This window comes from Phyllosticta capitalensis (genome assembly GCF_038381095.1).
Source record: "Phyllosticta capitalensis strain CBS 128856 chromosome Unknown BKA78scaffold_7, whole genome shotgun sequence".
Lineage (NCBI taxonomy): Eukaryota > Fungi > Ascomycota > Dothideomycetes > Botryosphaeriales > Phyllostictaceae > Phyllosticta > Phyllosticta capitalensis.
This window is the reverse complement of record NW_027117445.1, coordinates 1,290,487-1,305,724: the sequence shown is the minus strand read 5'-3', so window position 1 is coordinate 1,305,724 and position 15,238 is coordinate 1,290,487. Positions and strand designations below refer to the sequence as shown.

The 15,238-nt window shown below is 53.8% G+C and overlaps 4 protein-coding genes across 4 annotated transcripts; 2 read left to right on the top strand and 2 right to left on the bottom strand.

Annotated features, from left to right (window-relative positions):
• Positions 1 to 14: 14 nt before the first annotated feature.
• Positions 15 to 2,281, bottom strand: BKA78DRAFT_318955 (major facilitator superfamily domain-containing protein). The gene is made up of 5 exons (XM_066888820.1): positions 1,675 to 2,281; positions 1,180 to 1,621; positions 901 to 1,134; positions 752 to 841; positions 15 to 625 (listed from the first exon to the last, which is right to left on the bottom strand). Exons 1-5 carry the CDS (start codon positions 1,800 to 1,802, stop codon positions 101 to 103), a joined length of 1,419 nt encoding a protein of 472 aa, XP_066742722.1. The 5' UTR covers positions 1,803 to 2,281; the 3' UTR covers positions 15 to 100.
• A 490-nt stretch (positions 2,282 to 2,771) lies between these two features.
• On the top strand, positions 2,772 to 3,690 carry BKA78DRAFT_297198 (uncharacterized protein; the record flags this gene model as incomplete). The annotated part of the gene is made up of 2 exons (XM_066886729.1): positions 2,772 to 2,915; positions 2,971 to 3,690. The coding sequence occupies 2 exons, from the start codon at positions 2,772 to 2,774 to the stop codon at positions 3,688 to 3,690; spliced, it is 864 nt and encodes a 287-aa protein (XP_066742721.1).
• A 2,700-nt stretch (positions 3,691 to 6,390) lies between these two features.
• On the bottom strand, positions 6,391 to 8,169 carry BKA78DRAFT_165925 (uncharacterized protein). The gene has a single exon (XM_066883173.1). The coding sequence runs from the start codon at positions 7,863 to 7,865 to the stop codon at positions 6,645 to 6,647; it is 1,221 nt and encodes a 406-aa protein (XP_066742720.1). The 5' UTR covers positions 7,866 to 8,169; the 3' UTR covers positions 6,391 to 6,644.
• Positions 8,170 to 9,593: 1,424 nt separating this feature from the next.
• Positions 9,594 to 12,181, top strand: BKA78DRAFT_297196 (hydrolase-like protein; the record flags this gene model as incomplete). The annotated part of the gene is made up of 2 exons (XM_066886728.1): positions 9,594 to 9,741; positions 9,792 to 12,181. The coding sequence occupies 2 exons, from the start codon at positions 9,594 to 9,596 to the stop codon at positions 12,179 to 12,181; spliced, it is 2,538 nt and encodes an 845-aa protein (XP_066742719.1).
• Between the last annotated feature and the right edge of the window lie 3,057 nt (positions 12,182 to 15,238).

Genomic DNA, 15,238 nt, shown 5'->3' with positions numbered 1-15,238 from the left:
TTCTGAGACATTTTGTCGACTATTGCCAATGCTTGAAGCGTCTTTATGTACATGTTTCGACCAAATTAGTGAATGCCATCTTTTCGGTGTTGACAGGAGACTACACATTCCAACTCTTCCACTTATTCCTCACATTCCACACTTCAGTCCTCCGACTATGTTGACTGCAAGTCTCTCCGTCAAGAACCAAAGGCCTCCTCAGGACCACACCCGCAGCCGCATAAACAAAGATCCCCAGCCCACACAAGGCAGACACAACGATAAACCCCTTGAGATACCTTGGTTCATCCTCCTCGGGAAACAAGTAAGCCCCATAGATTTGGGCGAGGTTTCCCGACGAATTCACGAAAGCCAAGCTCACGCCGCGCACATCTTGAGGTAGGGCAGAGAAAGCGCTTGCGGCGAAGGCAAGAGCGAGGCCGTTGGCCGCCCAGAGACCGCATGCGAGGAAAATGAGTAAGATGTAGCGGGCCGTTGAGCCGGCTGTGGCGGACGCAACCACAGCGCAGCTAGTGCTGAGCAAGAGGAGGAGAGATATCGTAGGAGCGCGAAGGGCTGTTCGTCGGTCACAGAGAATGCTGGTTATGAGCAGCGTGACAAATGAAGCACAATAAATTGGGACAACCTGTATGTGGTTTTGGTGAGCACATAGGCAGTGAGGGACGGAGAGAAATGCGCCTGGCGGCAGTGGAGGTAGGTGCGACTAAGGTTTACCCCACGTTGACCGTGGTCTGACTTGGGTGGAACGAACCATGTACTGAGCCGACGAGGACGAGGTGTATCCCAGCTGCTTCACCAGTTGAGGGTAAAAGTAGCTAAGAGTTGAACAGCCGACAATCACCTGGACAGGGGTCAGCTCTCGGTTTGCTCCGATCAGTTCTTGCCTGACTGTTCTCTTACCATGTAGCCAACCGCCAATAACCACGTCTTCCAATTTTGGAGTGCGAGGCTGATTGCTTGCAGAGGAGAAAGATGAGTCGAGTCTTCTCTCATCGAGTTGACTTTGTCCTCTTCCAATCGACGAATTGCCACTTCTCGTTCGGCTTCGGACAGCTTCTTTGTCGTTGCTGGAAAATCCAGGAGGATGAATCGGAAAATTATTGCTACTCCGCATGTAGCAACGCCTTCAACAATCTGCAATCCTGTCAGTTACGACCATAATCCGCTCGGATGACGCACGAAAAGCCAACGCCAACCCGTAATGCCGTGCGCTCCATGAAGAGAGGATGTTATGGCTCCAGCCAAGATACCGCCGAATGCTCCCGACAAAACCGCAGCAGAAATGTAGACACCGAAACGCCTCGACTGCTCATTCTTCTTGTACCAACTCGACAGTAACAGCAAGACTCCAGGGGCAAAGCCAGCTTCGGCGATGCCCAAAATAAACCGCAGAGCAACCAGATGCGAAAAGTCGTGAATCGCTGCCATGCAACAGGTAACGGCTCCCCAGGCGAACATGATCAAGGGAAGAAAGATCGATGGACGAGTGCGCGAGAGGATCAAGTTGCAGGGTATCTCGAAGACGACGTAACTGACGAAGAAGACTACGAGGCAGATGGAATACTGGTCTGAGGTGAGGTGCAAATCATCCATCATGCCGGCGATTTTGGCATTGCCGATACTGACAGTCGGGTCAGATCTTGCAGCACTTGATGCCAGAGCTCGCTTTCTTACTTGATTCGGTCCAGATACGCAAGACAGTAGGTGAGCCATATCGTTGGGAGAAGGTAAAGGTCAATTTTTCGGACGAGCTTCTTCTCTTCGGCGGCATCGCTGAGCGTCTCTTCGGACTCGACGGACATGGTTTGCGCGCCTTCAAAGCCCCTGAAGTTTGGCTAGAGAGTTGGAGAAAACAGTTTGAACGATTCCATGTGGACAACAGCATTGAAGATCATGTCAAAAGCAGAAGTGAGGAGGTAGGAGAAAAGGACCGCGTATTTGCTATGTGGCAACCAGATGACAAGGTTGCCTCCTCAAACTAACTTTGTCCGTCGTGCCAACTCTTAGCATCGGCGCGTTTGACGCGGTAGAAAGGCCGAACAAATGAAGACGCGAAGAAAGAAAGGGAAAGCGCCCAAGAAGATGATTGAGGCGCAGCCATGTCATGAAGTCCATATTGAAGAGCATGGTTTCTTCGATGGGAAAGGAAGGGAAACCGATGATCAAGGAGAGTGGGAGACACGTGACGGTCTCGAGGCTGCCGGCGGGCCGTACATGAGGCTGCCTTGGCTCCGGGAAGCTTGAGACTCAACAAGCAGCCGTCGGGCTGGGTGTTGGCGTTGTCGCAGGAGGCGTGGAGGAAGAGCAAGGGGAAATCAGGATTAAATACTGCTTGCACGCTTCAAGGCGGGGCACGTGTCGAATCGGGGTGTGATGAGCGTTTGTTTGGGTGTTGCGCTAGCCTCGTAACGAGTCCAGCACAAGCTTCGGGACCCGTCTCGGGGCCACTTGCCCATCTAAACAGCTCATCCGTTACCCAGTATCGCAATCCTCGCAACGAGCTTTCCCGTTACGGTGTTTGAAACTCATATGATGGATCCTACCGGACGTCCCGCACCGCTTGAGTCTTGTTTGACGTACTCTCGGCCCACTAATTGGATGCGGAGAGCCAGGCTGGGGTGCGGAACAGGCGTTTGACCAAGTCAGTGAGCTACAGCTCCAAGACCGCACTTAAACTCGACTTCTCCCGGCCCATCTCTGTTGTTCATCTTACATCAATCTGCCCTCTCCCATCCACCTCGATCTACACTCGATAACTTCCAATTCCCATCATGAGCTCGACCAACGGAACCAGCACCAGCCAAGAGGTGCTCCAAGGAGAGGGCTCCGCTATGCCCGCCTACCTCAGCACTCAACCTCCCCCGAACATGAACTGGCAAATCACACTAAAGGACAAGGTCATTGCCATCACTGGTGTAAGTAAACTTTCCTGGCAGCAAATGGTTCGAGAGTGTAGCTGACAATCCCTAGGCTAACCGTGGTATCGGTCTTGGAATCGCCGAAGTCTGCCTCGCCAACTCCGCCGCAGTCGTCTACTCGCTCGACATATCAGAGCCAGGCGAGGACTTCTTCGCGCTCCAGAAGCACCACCCCAACCTCAAATTCATCCACACCGACGTGACGGACGAGCCCTCGATAGAAGCTGCGCTCGATGCCATCATCGCCGCCGAAGGCTCGCTGCACGGCATGATCGCGAACGCCGGCATGACCAAGCACCAACCTGGACTTGAATTCACGCGGGAGCAAGTAGAGCAGCTATTCAAGCTCAACGTTTTCGCGTCCTTCTCGTGCGCGCAAATCGCAGCCCGCAAGTTCATCAAGCTCGGCGTAAAGGGATCCATCGTTTTCACCGCATCCATGACGTCGTACCGCCCGAACCGTGCCGCCCCCTCAGCACCGTACGGCGGCACCAAGGCTGCAGTCCGCAACATGACCCACACGCTTGCAATGGAGTGGGCAAAGCACGGCATCCGCGTTAACTCGATCTCGCCCGGCTTCGTCAAGACCGCCATGACCTACTACGTCGAGAAGAGCCCCGACTGGAGCCTCAAGATGCAATACTACGGCGGCATGCCTCGCCTCGCATTGCCTCAGGAGCTGGGCGGCGCGTACGTTTACTTGCTCAGCGACGTTGCCAGTTACACGACTGGCATTGACATTCCGATTGCGGGTATCGTCGGCGCGTGGTAAAGGGAAAAGAAAAAAGTCTCCTTTGTTCTTTTTTTCCTGTCAATTCTTGATTCCTAGCCGTTTTATACTCCCAAGTAGCGTTACGCACGAACAGGTTTCAAACGAAGCGTTTTCTCCGTCCAAGAAAAACCTTTGACTTTGCATCAAATACGCCCTTGGTTGGACTAGTGATCTTCAAACTCCTCGAAACCAATTGATTATACCCAGCAACCCAACGGTCAGCCTAACGATGACTCGAAGAAGGATAACATATCGACATACGCGACGAGACGGAATCAGGGGCGCCGCAAGCCGATTTCCCGGGTACAATCGACCCTTCCAGCCGGCCTGCCATCTTGCAGATTTCACTGTGAGCAGAGCTTTTCTTTCTCCATGTCTCCTGATGGTACAAACGGGGCTCGAAATTCCTTTTGGAGGTCAAGATTGCTCAGGGGTAAGATGCTGTGAGGCAAGGCAGTCGAGGCAAATGGAAGTACTCATGGTCCAAATGAGGGAGCTTAGCGGGAAAGCCAACAACTTCCCAAGGAAAGTAGATTCCGTCGTGAAGCAACTCTCCACGCGATTGCGCCGACTTCCCGCGAGTCGGCGGGTCGAGGTCGAGTTCGAGGACGCATCCTATGAAGGGATTGGCAGCAAGAAAAATTCTCCTTCGAGATCAGAGGAATTGAGAAGTGCCCAAAGGAACTGAAATGCAACGCACCAAAACCGATCTCGCCTTCCTCAATGAGCAGGCGGAGGAAATGGCGATGCCGTGCATAAGCATGCAAGGATGACAGGCAGCACCACACACCTAAAATCGACGGACCTGCTTGCCTGACAGCATGTGAACACCTACATAACTGAGTCGCAGCGACCACGCCATCCCTCTCCTTTCTTCACTTCCTCCATCCAACATCTCAGACTTCCCGGAGACTCGTCCACCACCAACACTCGACCCATCCATCCATCCCCAATACAATTGCCGCGTACCGTCCCGTCCAAGTGCAAGCCGCGACCTCGAGACGCGCCACCCAGCCGCGGCTGAGAAACGGCAAAGTCTAACCATGCTGGACATGCAAGCTTGCATGCAGCGTTACTTGGGTTGGTTTAGTCGCGTTGCATTCGCTGCCGTTGGCGACACTGTCAAGCTTTTTGTGTTGGGTGCACCGACGCGAGGACGCTTGGTTGAGTTGTGGGTGGAGGCGAGGGTTGAGTTACATAGCAGGACAGGGAGCTTTGGAATGGATGGATTGGTGAGTACGACTTTGGCTTGCGGCTGGGAAAGTAAGAGGCAACTTCAAGGCCGAGTGTCTAACTATGGTGGGGCTTGGGGAGCTTTTGAATAATCAACGGAGGTAGCGTGTGCATAGGGAGCATTCAAGTGCCTTGAGCCGAGAAGAAATCAAAGTTTGAGCTCGTAGAATGATAGCCGCAGGGAGCATCTAAACACCATTGCCTTGTAATCCCCTCGCGGCACACTTTGGAGAAGAGATCAACTACTAGAGTTAAGAAAAGGGAGGAGAGAAGTAGCCGAGCGAGGAAGAGATTGATGGTCATAGGAGAGTTGCAACACGCGGTAGATTGATTCTTGCTCAATGAGCCAGTTCTACTCAGGTAATCACTCTGATCGGTTCTTCAAATCGGCACTCAGCTCGAATCAGGGGAAAACCCATTCGTCGCGAATGATATCCGAGTGAGTGGAAAGTTGCCGACCCTTGTCCATCTGTGTTGCCCCCAAGGACTGTTGGTACCGAGACGAGACGAGCTAGATTGGGAAAGAAGATTGGCATCGCGGGCCGTCGCTTGTGCGGGCGAGCAACGTCGAGTCGATCGCAACTACGATGATGCCGGCTATGTGATTGGGGCGTCGACTGGATCAAAAAATAGAGGACCATGGAGTGCAAAAAGTGCGTGTGTATAGTGTGGAAGCCGGGCTTTGATTACTTGTGTTGACCTCCATGGCTGGTTACTCATGATGCAGAGACCGCGACGTCGAAGTCGAAGTAAACTTTGGGTCCGTGTCGAGTGATGATTGCGTGCCAGAGTCAAGCCACGGTAATAAAGTAGGCAGGTAGCAAAAACAGGGTCTGTACTGTGGGACTGTGGAGACACGGCTGTGGCGAGGCTCTGTGCTTTTGCTATCGCGGGCTTGCTGGGATTCGATTCGGGACAATTCTGCAGATGGTGGGGTCCACAGGCTGAGAAGGTTTCAGCCCCAGAGATCTCTAATGAAAAGCAATCTGCGTCCTGTACTCCCGCAAGCGTGAGTCTGTCTTTGGGTCGAACTGTCTGTATGGGCGTGTTGAACTGCCAAAATAAGGCAAGGCTGACGTGCAACATGGCTAGAAAAGAAAGACTTGGTGAAAGCTGTGTGCACGTCGACCGTAAGAGAGTCGAAGGAGAAATGAGCGAGTGGGAAGTGGCTGCTTGCAAGTTACTGCATCTGGATACTGTCAACAAGCAGTGAGTACAACATTGTCAACCGGGAGGCGCAAAAACACAAGGACAGAGGATAATTGCTATCAAAGTACAGGACATGTGGTTGTACTCCACCGACATACTGCGGTATTCAAGACAAGCTCTTCCGTCCCCGACTCTCGAATTCCAGACCCTTCGACGCCTGGGACAATAGTCAATACAGGAGTCGCAACATGAAGGCCAAAAAGGGCGGGGGCGCAATACCCACCGATAATATTTGCATTCCGGATTTGTCGTGGTCTCTCCCTTTCCAAGTCCGAAGCTGAACAGCGCAAAGTGTTGCACTCGCAAGAGAGCGACAAAGCGGGAGCGACCAAGAAGCGGCCATAAGAGCCTTTGTGGAGGCATGGAAAATTTCAATCTTGGAAATTGGTGTCCAAGAAGAACTCCAGCCCCTCAAGCACATAAGACTAGAGCCCACCAAGTTCTTTCTGTAAAGCCATGTGAGAAGATGTGGTTGTGCGGGCCACGATTTTCGCCACCAAGCACCGGTCCCTCTAGACCAAGCGCGGCCGTTTGCGGGAAAGGTCCGACATTTTGGAGATGGCGTCGCTTTTGGCGCGGCGTGGGGGTCTAGAACCTTGCCAGAACCCAAACGGCACAACAGGTTCAGGCGCAGATGCTGTGGATTTCCAGCCGTCTTTGTCGAGACGCTTGACCCTGAGCTTGATGTGTCCTTTGGGGATTTTTGCTGAGACTCTGAGTCTGACGAAATGGCGATGCCTCCAGGCGAGGAATTCAGCGTCTTTCGAGCGACTCGAAGCGAGATCCGACGTGGACAGGACGGCTGATATGCGTGTGCTTACGACTGCTTGGAACTGGTCCCTTTTGGCAGAAGACATCCCGAAACCGTCCTGCTGAATGTTGTGGATCATTTCGCGGTTCATTTGAAGATTTTGGTCGGTCTTCTGCGCAGGCCTTTTCGTTATGGCCAATTCGTGAAACGAAAGAACTCTGGCAAATCTCTGCCCAAATCGAGCGATCAGATCCGAAGCACCAGAAAGCGCAGTGTCAAGACTTGCTGCCGTGTCCGGCTTGAATTTCTGCCCCATTTCTTGGAATCCTGACGAACCGACATCAATGTAGACATGCTTCAGGTTTTCCAGAAGAAACAGACGATGCAGCTGCTGATAATCGGGTGAAGTTGGCGCCGAGGAGACTTGGACAGCCTGCGCAGGAGACCGTTCTCCAGTATAACACGGCATCCTCAATGCTCCGATGTGCACATGTCGGATGCGAGATATGGCAGCATCATAATCGACAAATCGAGCTTCTTTCTGGCCACGCACCGAAAGAAAATTGGAAAGCGCGCAATGTATGGTGTCGAAGCTCCACAGAGGTTGCGTGTAAAAAGCTTCCTTTACCTCCATGTACCAAGTTTTGCTGACCTGTGCGAGGTTCATGATATGAGGCAGCTCGGAGAAGAAGAGGAACAAGTGAAATCCGTGTCTGCCGGTGTTCTGGCCGTTTCTGCCCATCTTGGAGACAGAGATCATAGAGGGCATGCTGGATTTGATGACTTGCAACCATATTTCTGGGGGAAAAAAGCGGCGCCGCTTTGATTTGGCACGACCACTGTAACCCATGTTGAAAGCCGACCTTGAAGCCGGAGGCGTGAAAAGAATTTGTCGCAGAGGAAGCTGCGGTAGGCCATCTTGAAAGCAAATCGGATATCCAGGCATGAAGCAGATTGAGTATGGGCGTGTTGAGAGCGACATGTCTCGACACACTGGAGCGCTTTTACATGGGGAGTTCCAGGGCTCAGGGTTCGACGACAAGTGTTGGAGAAGCACGGGGAGGATTCGCAAAGAGTAAACCAGTCTCAGGGCAAGGCTCTGGAAGTGACTGAGTTTTAGACATGAGAATTGCAAAGATGAATCGTAGATCCATGTTTCTCTTGAGATCAGAAATTCTACCAGAGGTGAGTACCCAGGGCATGGTGACGGACACTCACCACCCTACCTGCCCTACCTTCTCGAGAAAGCAGGAAAGGAATTGGAACAGCCAGAAGCGAGAGAGAAGGAATTGGCAATGAAAACTCAGTCCACCGGCGCAGCGAGGGTGCAAGCTGACATGTTTGGCAAGGCAGACATCGGGCTAGATTCGTATCTGCCGCCGAGGGGATTTGTCCCAAACAGCGAGGCCGTTGGCACTGAGGGAATTGTGGGGTTGGCGTGAGAGTGCGAATTGGGCCAAGGGATCTCCAACTCTCCAAGATTCTTGGCTCAACTTTGAAGCGGTAGATATTTTTGCGCTGGTGCCAACAAAAGCTGTGTGGCTTTAGCCTGGCCCTGTGAAGATGAAGATGATTCTGCCTCTGACAGCTGTTGCCTTTTCGAAAACTCGCCGAGGCGGTCTTTTCCCGCGAAAAACAAAGTGATGCTGGAGGAGGCGTGTGATCAGGAGACGAGCTTGCATTCGTGGAGATTCTCGTGTATGTGGGCAATGGCAAGTGGCGAGAGAAGAAAGATGAGAAGCTGACAGGGCTCGTGTTAAGGTTGGGTGGGGTTTCTTTCGGGACGCCCCGGCGGCGTCTCCGGCTGCGGAGCGGCTAATCTTACCTTAATTTCGACTACGCTGCAGCAACCCGAGTTCAGGGACTGCCAACACGCCCCCCGTCCTCAGAAAACACCATCGTCGGTCATGGCGAGACGACATGTTTGGTTGGTTGGAGTCTGCAAACGGCCTCCGAGCTTCAACACCAAGACCGACCTGGCGGTAGCTTAGTGGCCATGTCTGGTCCTGGCGGACGCCTTCTTCATCAAATTCTCTTACTCCGGTTCGCCTAGTGCAGTTTCCGCTTCAGGTCGCACAGTCGCTCGGGCCAGTGGCGCCTTGGGGTCGGAGAAATCCAGCTGAGCGGAGGGCACAGTTGGGGCCCCGGCCAGATGCCACAAGCAGCGACCAAGGCCGATTTACGGTGTCGCTTGGAGCTCCCTCTGCACGTGGCAGTCCGCCTCAAGCACCTTTAATCCACATAAGGTAATGGGCGCTGCCGGTCATTGGCTCGTCGTCTCTCTTCTGGACTGGTTGATCTACTAGCCAGCAACACTACGGTCAGGGGAGAGGTCCCTCTTTGATCCTTTGCTAACCCCTTCAGGCTGCCTAAACATACTCATGTGTATAAACAACCGGGCTCAAGAACGCCATATGCACGCCACAGCTCTGCCATAGAGCGTTCTGGTGAGAACGCCAAGTCTCGTCTGCCTCGAAATAGAATCGTGGAACGATAATGCACCGCTGTGGGTCATGCCACTCAGGGCTACATCTACAATGCTTTTCCCTTCAAGTCTTCTTATACACCGCAGAGCCACTTGCTCATTCTCTCACTACAACACAGTCTTTTTCGAGGTTGCGCCCAAGAGCCAAAGGGTCCTGAGCCCTTATTCTCTCGCTCTCTTACCTTGTTCTTCACCCTCGCTTGTGTGAAATTTGCTGTTTACGAGATGCGTGTGCTCCACTTTTCTGGTATCCTTGCCGCACTGCTTGGTAGCGCTCCGCAAGTCCAAGCAGCAACGTGCAAATCTCCTCTCCTTGTTGATGACTTCTCCGGATGGCTGAACCACCAAAACAACCTCCAATCATGGGTCAGCGGTAAGTAGAACTCCAACAGCAAAGATCGACTTAGACACTAATATCAACAGATGATGGAACAATGCCCAACATTGCTGTCAAGGACAAGAAGCTTACCTTCGCCCCCGCCGCCAACTCTTTCTTTTATGAGACTTTCACGTGCCAGGCAGCGTCCAACAATGGATACAGCGGAGTTTCCTTCACGCTCAAGGGTCCTGCTGGTGGATCTTTGGCTTTGGAACTTCAATACTTGACCTCTTGCACTTCTACTGCCGCTTACAAGAGCTCCTATTACACCGTCAGCGGGCTCACTGGAGACACTCAAGTCGTCACTGTTCCATGGAGTGCCTTCAGCGGCGCAAACCCGAATGCCATCACTGCTTTCACCTGGAGCGCCTTTTCGGCCACTGGAGTTTTTTGGGAAGTGAGTCAAATCCAGCTCGCGTGCTCCGGTTCCGGATCCGCCCCTTCCAGCGCCGTCTCGTCCAGCGCAAAGCCAGTCTCGTCCGGTGCCTCTTCGTCCAGCGCAAAGCCAGTCTCGTCCGGTGCCGCTTCGTCCAGCGCCAAACCTGCCGCGTCTTCCAGCGTCAAGCCCACTCCGTCCAGCGCCGCCCCCGCATCCTCCAGCGCCAAACCTACTTCATCGACTGCTGCCGGCTCTTCCAAGCCTTCGACCCCGGTTGCTTCGCCCTCTTCCAAGTCAACTGGCTCGATCATTGCTGCATCTACAATGGTCACTTCAGTTGCTTCCTCGCCGAGCTCGGCTCCCAGCGGACAGTGCACCAACGTCTTGATTGACGATTGGACATCGCAGTCTCGCCTTACGTTCTTGTTCTACAACGCTATGCTTAACCCCAGCTCGGACGATGCTACCATGACGTCTGTTGTTGTGAACCCGGGCAACCGCATGACATTGACACCAAAGAATGGCAAATCCTACTTCTACAGCCAGCTTGGTTGCATGAACGCGAAGAACTACGGAGGCATCAGTCTTCGCATCAAGGCTGCTGCGGGATCTTCATTCTCGGTTGAGCTCGACTCTGGCTGTGGAAGCAACCCGACCCAGAACACTCTCACGACCGCTCAGTTGGGCTGGACTTTTGATGGTACCGAGCAGCTTTACAACATTGACTTCTCCAAGTTCAGTGGCCTGGATCTCTCGAAGCTGCAGACTGTCCTCTTTTCCAACCTCAAGTCTGCCATCACTCTGGGACCGATGCAGCTTTACTGCGGAAACACTGTTGCCGAATACATTCCTCCGACGGTCTCATCTGCTCCAGCTGGAGGCTCCACCGTTCCTGCACCTTCTGGCACTGCTGCTGCCCTGGTCATTGACAACTTCTCCAAGAAAGACACCAATGCTCTGGGCTTCTACCACGGTGCAGACGATGGCATGACCCTGACCTGGGGAGGCAACAGCTTGAAGATTGTCAGCCCCGACTCCGACTATGCCTTTTACACTCAGGTTTCGGCAACCTGCAGAGACATGACCAGCTACGACGGAGACTACCTCCACATTGCCTACTCTGGCTCCAATGCTTTCACCGTTGCTCTCCAGCAGCACAACCCCACTTGCAACGAGCAAATCGCCCCTTACCCTGAGACATGGGACTCGCTCGAAGCCGCTCGCTACTCCACGGGCAACAAGGACATTTACATCCCCATGTCTCACTTCAACATTGCAAGAGGTCGTGTCATAGGTCTTGCTTTCAAGGGCTTCTACACCCAAAATCCCACCACCTTCACCAAGGTTGAGATTGTTCCCTCCGTCCCTGCGGGCGTCACGATCCCCAACAAGCTGCCTTCTGGACAGCTGATGTTCGCGTGCAAGCGTCCCAACAGCTTTGCTTTTGCCATTGACGACGGCGACCCAACCATGGCCCAGCAAGTCCTGAACATCATCAAGGAGGAGAACATCAAGGTGACCTTCTTCACCGTCGGTGCGCCGCTGCTGGACCCCAGCACCAACCTGTCCAACGTCTACAACGAGATGATGTCGGCCGGCCACCAGATCGCCCTGCACAGCTACACGCATCCCAAGATGGAGGGTCTCCCGTCATACGACGCCATCGACTGGGAGTACAACCAGGACATTGCGGCCGTCCAGAAGACTCTTAACGGCCTGCACACGCCGTACTTCCGCCCGCCTTTTGGCAACGAGGGTGCGCGCATGCGCCAGCGCCTCGCCAACTCCGTCTCCGACATCACCGACAACCCGTACATTGTGAACTGGAGCGTCGACGTCGAGGACTGGCTGTGGGCGACCAGCAGCACCCCCGAGAAGCAGCTCGACGCCTTCCAGCGCGACGTCAGCAAGGGCGGTAACCTGGTCGTCCTGCACTACCTGTACCCCTCGACCGTCGGCTACCTTCAGCAGTTCATCCAGATTGCCAAGGCGACGGGCAAGCAGCTGATGCGTGTTGACCAGTGCATGATGGACCCCAATGCGCCGCCGTTGTAGAGGAGCTGATGTGGAAGACGATAGAGATGAGAGAGATGGATGGTCACGAGTTACGCCGATTGTTGAGTTGCTGCGATCGAAGGAGTGCCTACCTCGCTGACGACTTGACCTGCAAAATGTTTTAATGTTAGATTTCGGCGCTAAGAGTCCGACGCCTTTTTGTTCATACACTCGCTGCAAGACCGAACGTATTTAGTCGTTGCACATTAATCGTATTTATTCAAAACAAGTGTCAACGAACGCCGTGAAGTCATGGAATTTCAACTGCATTCCTACTAAAAATAACAGCTTCAGTGGAACCAAGGTCCAGAGGCTTGCAAAGGTACCTCAGTACTTTCGTTGCGTGCTTGCCAGGAGGCTTCGTCGTACTGTGGTCAATTTGTGAGATTGTAAGGATATCAAAGCCCCTGGAGTAGAACTGATGTATTTCACGTGCAATAGAGGGATAAGCATTGCTGGAGGAGCTGATTTCGAAGGTTGAGGTCTTTCTATGTTGGTATCTGTCTTGAGGACGTCAGGTTCCTGACGGAACGTTTGGGAAGGGTCAGGGGGAAAGGGCGCTAATCGGGCCGTGGCCGCCTCAACTTCGGGATCTCCAACGCGCGACCGCGTCGCGTCGGACCTCGAACCTAACTCAATCGCCTACCACAACAAGCTGTATCCGGATGCCGACGGCACCCTCGACTTTGACCCTCTTTGTTACGCTCCTCGCAATTCTGGTCGCCTACTGTATGCTGTCCGTGGTTCGCGCTTGCAGAGCTTCCTTGCGCCCTCGCCTTCCACGCGACAGCTCTGCCGCCTCGCCCTCGTTTCGTTCGTCCTCGCGATACCCAACAACCTCGCCCACGTACCACTCGACTTCCTCCCCATCGCCATTCAGACGGCCGCAGTACCGCACCATGTTCAGGAAAGCCGTTGACAGCCACGACAAGGCGGCCAAAACTCCTACGAGCTCCCAACAATTTTTCAACAAGCCTCACGCGTCCCCGCAAACCCCAAGCCGTTCGACTGCCCGACCGCTGTCTTCAACCTCTGGCAATGTTGCTAAGCCCAAGGCCGACGCAATGAAGAACGCAAACATCGGAGTAAAGAGGACGTCCAGCGGGTTGGAAAAGGCATGGAATGAACATTCGGAGGGATCCAGGCGGAGCGTCTCGGTAGCTGGCGACATTCCCTCAACCAACGAGAACAAATCGTCTGTCCTGGGTGTGGAGCTGTATGCCGATGATTTCGACGATGATCTTGAGCTGGACTTGGAGGATCCCACTGCGAAGGGCTCCGTCAATTATCCATCGATCTCCATGTCTGCTCAGAGCTCGAAACCTGGCAACTCTTCCGCTACCATCAAGTCGTCATCCACTGTCAAGTCGTCGTCCGCGCTTCCTCGCAATAGCGCAAGAGCAACCCCACACCTAGACTCTGCCTCAGTCTCGCAAAACGTCATCCCCCGCGAAGCGAGCCCTCCCCCCAGCTCGGCTCCCTTGCCTTGGTCGTCTTCTCCGCCGGAACATATCAACGCACAACCCCAAGCAGACGCGATCAGGAGATTTCTGTATTCTGGTCCCGATACGGAGAACCTTGGCGACCATGACGAGCAGCCTCGGAAGCGTCGACACTTGCCCTGGATGGAGAGCCAAAAGTCCAACCAGACGAACAAGAATTTTACGCCCCTGCCCAAAGACAAGTCGGGCAAGGAATATCCCTGGAACACTACTGCCAGCGCCATGAAGGAGATGCAGAGCAAGCACCGCGAAGTCACCAAAAAGATGAGCAAGACCAACAGTGCAGAAACCGGACTCTTGGCAGATGTCACCAAGAAGCAAAAGGGCAAACTGTCAAAAGTTTTCCTCAGCGAGGAGCAGCGCAATGTTCTGGACCTCGTGCTTGAGGATGGCAAGAGCGTCTTCTTCACCGGTTCTGCTGGTACGGGAAAGTCTGTCCTTCTCCGAGAGATCATCGCGGCGCTGAAGAAGAAACATGCGCGGGAGAGTGAAAAGGTCGCCATTACTGCATCGACAGGTCTCGCAGCTTGCAACATTGGAGGCGTCACGCTCCACAGTTTTGCTGGCATTGGCCTCGGCAAGGAGCCGGCGGAAGAGCTTGTCAAAAAGATCAAGCGCAACGTGAAACACAAGCAGCGGTGGCAGAGGGTCAAATGCCTCATCGTCGATGAAGTCTCCATGATTGACGGCGATCTCTTCGACAAGCTTGAGCGTGTCGCACGTTTGCTGCGCAACAGCGGCCGCCCGTTCGGAGGCATTCAGCTGATCATCACTGGAGACTTTTTTCAACTGCCCCCCGTTCCCGAAAAGGGGGCAATGGCTAGGTTTGCCTTTGAAGCCGCCACCTGGAACACGGTCATTGATCATACCATCGGTCTCACTCAGGTCTTCCGTCAGAAAGACCCTGTTTTCGCAGGAATGCTCAATGAGATGCGAGAAGGGCGCCTCACCCCTTCGTCAATCGACGCTTTCCGCAAGCTGAATCGGAATCTGAACCTCACACAAGGTCTTGAAGCGACTGAACTGTTCCCTCTCCGCGAGCAAGTTGATTTTGCAAACAGAAAGAGGATGACCCAGCTCCACGGTGAAATCCACACCTACCAGGCGAAGGACGGTGGTACCATCACCAATGTTGAACAGCGCACCAAAATGCTGTCAAACTGCATGGCTCCTATGGAGATTAACTTGAAAAAGGGCTCGCAGGTGATGTTGATCAAGAACATTGATGACACGCTCGTCAACGGCAGCTTGGGGCGAGTCCTCGGCTTCATGAACGAAACCCAATTCGACAACTACCAGGAAAACGAAGAAGACTTCATCGCATCAGCCCGTGATCCTGACAATGATGATCCCGAGGCGAGAATGAAGCTGGAGCAAGCGCGTCGCGCCAAGATGAGCGCCATGGCAGGCAGCCAGATCTTACCACTCGTCCGCTTCTCCCTGCCCGACGGCACAACGCGCGACCTCCTCTGCCAACGCGAGTCGTGGAAGATCGAGCTCCCCAACGGCGAAGTGCAAGCGTCGCGCTCGCAGGTGCCGCTCATCCTCGCCTGGG

Bases quoted from the DNA above. Each gene is read 5' to 3' on its own strand.
- BKA78DRAFT_165925 (XM_066883173.1), bottom strand. From the start codon at position 7,865: ATGTCGCTCTCAACACGCCCATACTCAATCTGCTTCATGCCTGGATAT.
- BKA78DRAFT_318955 (XM_066888820.1), bottom strand. From the start codon at position 1,802: ATGTCCGTCGAGTCCGAAGAGACGCTCAGCGATGCCGCCGAAGAGAAG. The intron at 1,135-1,179 runs GTGCGTCATCCG...ACAGGATTGCAG, and splicing joins CGGGTTGGCGTTGGCTTTTC to ATTGTTGAAGGCGTTGCTAC. The intron at 626-751 runs GTTCGTTCCACC...AACCACATACAG, and splicing joins CCTCGTCGGCTCAGTACATG to GTTGTCCCAATTTATTGTGC.